Source organism: Nicotiana tabacum, chromosome 15 (genome assembly GCF_000715075.1).
Source record: "Nicotiana tabacum cultivar K326 chromosome 15, ASM71507v2, whole genome shotgun sequence".
NCBI classification, from domain to species: domain Eukaryota; kingdom Viridiplantae; phylum Streptophyta; class Magnoliopsida; order Solanales; family Solanaceae; genus Nicotiana; species Nicotiana tabacum.
In genome coordinates, this window is record NC_134094.1 from 118750583 (window position 1) to 118758383 (window position 7801).

Consider the following 7801-nt stretch of genomic DNA (forward strand, 5'->3'; position numbering starts at 1 on the left):
TAATAGTACACTTGCACATGCATACACCATAATATGCCATTTATACTAGTTCAGGAGTATGAAACTTGAAAATTCATTGATCATGCACATGTATTCTTGTATATATGCTTTCAGTGTGATGTTAGGCCTGTGACTATGCCAGACGGATTGTGATAGTGAACCTATAACCATGCCGGGCGGATTGAGATTTTGGCACGTGAGTTGTCCGTGCGACTGTAATTAATAATGTGGGTACGAGGTTCCATTTATATATGTTTTGTGATTTTGGACTCGTGGCTTGTGGTTATGAGGTGTGGTACCTCGGGATATTTATGTTATAAACATTGTGTTAGTTTGGCTTGATTATTTGGTTGTTATTTATTTTTCTTATTTGGTCTCACTGGTACTTTAACGTTGTTCTGATTACTTTACTGTTTTACCATATGTTTACTCCTTATTACCATTTACCGTTTCTTGCTCCCATTATTAGTTTTATACTGATATTGCACATGTTATTATGTCTAGTAGGTGACTTGACTTGTGCCTCGTTACTACTCTATCGAGGTTAGTCTTGATACTTACTTTGTACCGATTATAGTATACTCATGCTACGCTTTTGCATATTTTTATGCAAATCAACATGTTAGAGACTGTGAACCCAGGTAGTGTTAGCTTCTTTGATTGCGAGGATTAGAGGTAGAGCTGCTCGATCGCCTCAATCTCTAGGAGTCCTTTTCCATTTGATTGTAATGTTAATTCACTATCCGAACAGTATTGTATTTTGTTGTGAGTTATTTTATGTACTCAGTAGAGTTCGTGACTTTGTACTACCTAGTATTGGGGAGATTGTTGTGATTATTGCCGCGTTGGCTTGTATCACCTTTATTTCAGTATTTATATTAAACTCTGCTTAAAAAAATATCATGTTAAAATGTTTAACTGTGGTAATTGATCGGCTTACCTAGTTATAGAGACCATGTGCCATCACGATACTTAAGGTGGGATTTTGGGTCGTGGCATTTCACTCTGCAAAAATTTTGAACTAGCGCCCCACGATGCGTTAGTGCATTTTTCTCAGAGTAGGAATTTTTCTTAATTTTTGACATTCAGACTTGGTCCTCGACCCACTAACGTGATCCCAATTTAATCCCTAGGGTTTTTACTCAGACTTAAAAGCTCTCAATCATACAACTTAGCTCCAAAATCGCTCCTTATATCACCTCCTATAAAGCATAATACACGTAATAAGTATAACATACTAACAATTAGGCTCAAATACAATCCAAGTATAGTAATTAGAGTGTAAAATATAGTAAAACGTGAGTTCCTAGCCTACTATCATTAAGTATATCAATTAGACTAATATCTTCTACTTGTACTAGTTTCCTGGTCAAATCAATTCCAATTCACATGTTACAAAAATTATTCATACTACCCATTTGTAATTTAGTCAAACGATTACTTTATTTCCGTATCTAAAAATATTGCTTTTATGGTACATGAAAAATTCACTTTTGTACTAAAATTACTGCCTATATATTATTTTTTAATACATGTAAACGTATTATTTCTAAAAATGGAGTATCTCAAATTTAGGGCCTTAAGGCACAAGCGTATTAACATTAGAGCCGGCCCTGGTTTTAACAATCCAAGAGTGCTCGGTAATACCTAGAAAGCTATCGAATACCTCTATAACTAATACTTTAAAAGGTCAAATCAAAGTCAGCCACTCTAATTACAGAAAGCTAGTGTTTGGCTTCCTCTTTCTTTTCCCGAATTAAGCAAATTGCATGTTGAGATAAGTAGAGATGTGTAGATAGCGTTTGGAAATAGATTTTTGAGTGAAACTTAAAAAAAAAGATTTTTTTAAGTTGTGTTAAAAAATAATTTTTGAAAGTTGAATTGTGTTTAGACATGTATTTTAGTTGAAGAAAAGTTAAAATTTTGCGAGTGGAAGAAAAATTTTCACCAAAAAACTGGCTCTAGGAACTTGGAAATTTTTAAATTTTTTTCTCCAAAATATGATCATATTTCTTAAACAAAGAATGATTTTAAATTTTTTTTAAAAAAAAATAAGACAAAATCTATCGCAACGGAAGCATAGTTTCTATTACCCAAAGTGAGCGGATTGCATTCTTAACTTTAACAGTCATCAGAAATCCAATATCGTGACTTTTTCAATCATCAAACCCAAGTTTCCTAACATTTATATACACATAATTTCGGGTTTGAGTCCTAACCCGTTTAAGACATAATAACAACAACAACAACCCAGTATAATCCCACTAGTGGAGTCTGGGGAGGATAGTGTGTACGCAAAACTTATCCCTACCCTAGGGTAGAGAGGCTGTTTCCGATAGACCCTCGGCTCCTTCCCTCCAAGAACTCCCCACCTTACTCTTGGGGTGACTTGAACTCACAACCTCTTGGTTGGAACTGGAGGGTGCTCACCACTAGAGCAACCCACTTTTATCAAAAATAAGATAGACCAATTTTGCGGCACCGTGTTTGATCAATCTTGTTTTCACTTATTATTTTGGTTCCCATCCGGTTTCGATACATGCTTTGGGGCACCCACTAATTCGGATTTGCGCCGCCGCATAACATTCATTAAAAGGGGAAATGCTCCGTAGCTATTAAGATTTTTTTCATTCTTAAGGCTTAATCCTGAAACTTCTATGTTAAGAGTAGAGAGATTTATCCATCGCAACACAACCGTTGATGAACTTTTCAAATATATATGTAACGTAAAAGCTCAGTTGAGAATCAAGTCGTCTTTTATGATATAATCTTTCAGGATCAGTAAAATGTAATTATATTTGCACGAACATTCATCAAACATAGGATCAATGTTAGCTCCAGTAAACTTCAATCTCACTCACTCTTCAGAGAAATGTTGAATCTAAATCTGCTTAGTCCCACCTGAAATGAGTAAACCAGTTCCCAACTGTCAGAGCTAGGAAGTCACATAGCATTTAACTTCAATACTGACCATAAAAAAGAATTAACAGTATCATATCGCCTAAAAAACAAATACAGATACCATCCATAGTAAATGGGATAGTAAGCTGAAAAATAAGGTAGGTAACCTGCTACATGTCAAAATACACTAAAAAGGGCAGTCCAATGCACAAAGATCTCGCTATGCACGGGGTCCAAGAAAGGGCAGGATCACAAGCGTCTATTATGCACAGTCTCACTACTAGAAATCCGCTAAACACCGACCAAAGTTGGTCGGTTTTATTAAAAAATAAAATTACCGACCAAAGTTGGTCGGTTTTTTAAAATGACCGGCCGAATTAACCGACCAATTTTGGTCGTTTTTTTAATATTAATTTTTATTTATTTTAATTGAAAAACCGACCAAAGTTGGTCGGTTTCTTAAAACATAAATTTCGCGGGACTCAAAAAAAAATTAAAAAAAAATATTTTGAAAAACCGACCAACTTTGGTCGGTTTTTTGGCCGGTTTTTTGACCGACAAAAGTTGGTCGGTCGACCTTGGTCGGTTTTTGCCGAATTTCTAGTAATGTCTTACCCTGCATTTCTGTAAGAGGCTGTTTTCACGGCTCAAACCCGTGTCCGGCTGGTCACATAGCAACAATTTTACCAGTTATGCTAAGACTCTCCTTTACATATTAAAATACAATGATACCGTAAAATGTATATAAGTTAAATTCAAGAAGAAGAGTATGCAACTCACGGCTTAGGGTGGACAGGTTGGAGCTTTTCAATACCCGCAGCCTTTTCACAGTCGATACAAACATGCTGCCAATTACATGTAAAATTTTCTAGCTAGATTAGAACACATCTAAACCAGTCCAAAAACTGCAGCATATATATATATATACAAACATAGATACCAATTTGGAGGTATGAATTATGAATGCGACATAATTAGAATTCAATAATTGAGTTCAGCTGTTTACTAAGTAACTCTTTGCCTCAACAACATGCATTTCTTGTCTGGTTTATCAGATACTGATTAAAAACATGCAATAATGCAGTTCAAAGCAGGCAAGTGTATAGTTGTTTCCCTTTGTATAAAGCATTAAGATATAGTTTCAGAATATATATGTGTGAGCATCAAATATTAAAAAGAATAAGATAAGTAATAAGAGCATCATATGAATGGAGTTTTATATATAAGATGCTCACTGCCAAGGGACATCTCCAACAAGCATCTTGTCACCATCATTATCCTCATAAACAAGGGTATATTCGCCACTCCCGTCTAATAAACCAGTTATCGGCTTCTCTTCCTCTTCCTTGTTCTGATTTCCATCAGCAGATTGATCAGTTAGAGCTATAAGAACAACAGACGAGCAAATAAATTAAGTAAGCCACATTACCATTACAATTTATATTCTAGCAGAGAAAGGTCCAAATTTGTCCCTATACTATTCGAAATTGCTCAATATTGCATTTAGTTAACTTTTAGTCTATTCATACTCTTGCAGCTAGCAAATATGAGAAAATTTGTTATTGCTATTAATGGAGCTCCAAGATGAAATTTGTGGATTCACGTGTCAACTTCTTTGAGAAAAAAGAATCAAATTTCATAACTTACCTGTAAATAAGCCTCTAAAGAGTTCATCAACGGCGAATGAGAGCTTTTCGTAGCTGTCATAAGTTTTGAGATCAACTTTTCTTCCAATTGGAATTCCATCCATATTGATCTTAACAAACAACCCATTCTGCTCAACGATAGCAGCTTTACTTAGGACCAGATTTTGTGACTCGGATACAGGTTTAGTATTGCTGCTACTTGCAAAATTCTTCCTAAATGAACGAATTGGAGGCCAACCCACAACGGGAGCTGGAGCAGTCCTATTGTTTCAATTATTTTTTAACAATACGAAAGAACCACAAGTTAGTCGAAAGTATTAAAAAAACAAATCAGAACCTTTTGGCATATAGATGTAGGATAATATTTAATTTCAGGTATCTCAGATATAATCATATTAGCTAATCCAAGAAAATCGCCATTAGAAAGCACATCAACAACCAGAGCATCATTTACCTTTCTTTATTATTAAATAATCATATTTTTTTATACATAAAAAAAATACAATAATGATCTATTTCACATCCTATTTTTTCTTCATAATGTTGCAAGTTTATTTTTCGTATTGTTGGTGCGTGACATCATGAAACGGCGGCAAACAATACAATCTATCCAAATATTGTATTCATCAAATAATATAATACAATGAAGTACAATACAATACAATATATTATGAAACGATACGTAACAATCATCCAAACAAGCAGTAGCTACAATTATAATTTAATTTGTCCTAACAGATTTTAGTTCCATTAATTTATTATGGTATTTCCTATAGTATGTTCTAATTTATGTGATGCACTTTTCTTTTTAGACCGTCCAAAAACAATGATATTTTTCTATACTTAAAAAATAATGTAATATTAAACTTCTTATTTAACCTTTAATAAAATAATTTATAACCACACATATAAATAGTTTGTTTTAAACGAAAAGTATTATGGTGTGCCACATTAATTGCGTGAGGCCTCTTTTTATTTCACAAATTTATGGACCAATATCTTACATTTTTTTTATCCACAAAATTGTAAGACAAAAATAGAAAGTTCACACAACTAATGTGAGTTGTCTAAGGCACAAAATAAATTTTTTTGGTTTTGAACTAAGTCTCAAAAGCCTCTCATTCTTTCTTAAACTGTCAAATGCATCATATAAAATGGGATTTGTTGATGGTCTAAAAAGTATTTACAGCATATAAAAGTATATTACTTGTACTTTAAAATCAGTCTCATAGGATTGCAGGCATCAAAAGGTGAAACTATTATGCATGGACCACAGCTTCTAACATTGTGTGTAATAGTGAATATCCTCTGTCCAAAAGAAACACAAATAAGGGAAAAATAGCAGAAAAAATCTGAGGTACCTTTTCTGGGCGCTGTTAGGCACAGCTGTAGCTGTTTCTGCAGCAGCTACAGCTGGTGAAAATGCTTTCTCTGCTTTACTGCAACAAATTTGTGACGATTCTTGTGTCATCAAATGCAGGTTTTGGCTCTGATTTGACGTTGTTTGAAGCTGAAGAAATGAAGAAAATTTCACTACTTGGTCTTTTCCATTAACAGAGTAAAGGGTGTCTTCACTTTCTTTGGAGTTGTTTTTGTAGACAATTTTCTTGAACCATATTTCTTCATTGGGTGGACCAAGCCTCAACTCTAGATTTTTCTCCTCTGAAGTAGTAACATGGCTTGTTTCTTGCTCCCTTTTCATATACAATTTCCTCTCTTTAGGAATCAAATCTAAAAGCTGATGTTGTTTCTCTTTGTTTCTTGAACAATCCTCCATTCTTTTTTTTGTATCTATGTTGGGTATTTAAAAACTCTCTTTTTGCAAGAAAATTCAAGAAACTAAAATATGTGAGCATAGACAAAAGAGTTATTGGAAGATAAAGATCATTGCTTTACCTTAGAATTTAACCAAAGGTTAAAACAAGCTTCCAAATACTGAAATCTTGAACGAGAAAATAGTATTAGCAAAGTGCAAATTTGCTAATACTTTCTACTAATAGAGCTAACTGAATATTGGCCAACAGGACTCTCAAATACTGGAAGTTATATTGGAAGACAAGAATATATATATATAAACCCCTGAGAACGTAGAAACCCCACATAAATTAAACAAAGAAAATATAGGAGGAAAAGGAGAGAGCAATTATTAGTTGGATAGCGATCTTCGTTAAAGTTCACTTTATATCTTTTCTGGGGAAAGCTAGGAGAGAGAATGGGTCTGTTGTCTATATCCTCTCGTGTCTTGTGAGTTTAAGTTTTGAGTTTGGCGTTTTAAGTTTTTGGTAAGGTAGCAGGAAATGTATATGTTCCTGCAGCCCAACCCACTACCTTAAAAAAGACGCTGCAATTTTTCCTTTTTTAAAAAGAGACAAGTTTTTATATTTAAAACACTTTAATTTTAAAATAATTATTTTACTTTTGACATGCTTTTAGAGGAACATGATACGTTAAAGATCACAAAATAACACACTAGTTTTTTTACTATGTTATAACTCATTAAAGTGGATGGTCTCTAATTTTTGCCTTATACGCGAAAATTCAAGTTTTACAAGTGTTAGCTTCTCGTTTGATTAATAGAGAACACTTTTGATTTTGACCTTTGAAGTTATATTCATGGGACAAATTATCGTGATGATGCATGTCACAGTACTAGACAAGCCGACAATCACAAATAACTACGCACTTTGAATTAAAAGCATTATGAAATAAGTTTAACATTGAAAATCTCATAAATAACCGATAAGAATAACTGTGACTCAAATACAAAATTCTTAAAATTTGGGTGTCACCGAGTACATGAGTACTATATGTCAACACAGTCAAAACTCCTAATACAACTGTCTAGAAAGATAGAACAGTGCTAAATAAACTGAAAAGAAGGAGAGTCGAGGTCTGCGGATGCCAAAACAGCTACCTCAAAAGTCTCCAAGCAGATAATGCTCCAATTCTAGCAACCACTTGGTCCTGATGTACTTGGATATGCACACGAAGTGCAGAGTGTAGTATGAGTATAACCGATCAAATGTACTCAATAAGTAACTGGACTAACCTTGGGCAGAAAGCGGTGACGAGGTTAAAAAGACACAGTTCAAATCCAGATAATAACATCACATGTATAATAGGGAAATGACAATAATACTCAGAGAAATCTCGTAATCGGTTTATATGCAATACGGAAATGTAGACATGCTTTCAAATTTAATAATTAAGCTCAATACTGGTAAAATATGCCAAGTATACTTAGCATGAGGAAT

The 7801-nt window shown here is 33.9% G+C and overlaps 1 protein-coding gene across 2 annotated transcripts; it reads right to left on the reverse strand.

Moving 5' to 3' along the window:
* Positions 1-2738: 2738 nt before the first annotated feature.
* Positions 2739-6788, reverse strand: LOC107782639 (auxin-responsive protein IAA26-like). Of its 2 annotated transcripts, none has more exons than XR_001647279.2 (5): positions 5909-6788; positions 4549-4808; positions 4137-4252; positions 3682-3746; positions 2739-2901 (listed from the first exon to the last, which is right to left on the reverse strand). XR_001647279.2 is itself a non-coding variant. In XM_016603534.2 (5 exons), the coding sequence occupies exons 1-5, from the start codon at positions 6322-6324 to the stop codon at positions 2882-2884; spliced, it is 909 nt and encodes a 302-aa protein (XP_016459020.1). In that variant the 5' UTR covers positions 6325-6788; the 3' UTR covers positions 2739-2881. The 2 variants fall into 2 exon arrangements, 1 of the variants encoding a protein (XP_016459020.1); XM_016603534.2 differs by having other exon boundaries at positions 4137-4284.
* Between the last annotated feature and the right edge of the window lie 1013 nt (positions 6789-7801).

What these genes read in the sequence shown, in the direction of transcription:
- LOC107782639 (XM_016603534.2), bottom strand. Translation starts at nt 6,324, where the DNA reads ATGGAGGATTGTTCAAGAAACAAAGAGAAACAACATCAGCTTTTAGAT. An exon ending in CCTAACAGCGCCCAGAAAAG is followed by an intron (nt 4,809 to 5,908) that starts GTACCTCAGATT and finishes TTGAAACAATAG; the next exon opens with GACTGCTCCAGCTCCCGTTG. An exon ending in CTTTAGAGGCTTATTTACAG is followed by an intron (nt 4,285 to 4,548) that starts GTAAGTTATGAA and finishes TTGTTCTTATAG; the next exon opens with CTCTAACTGATCAATCTGCT.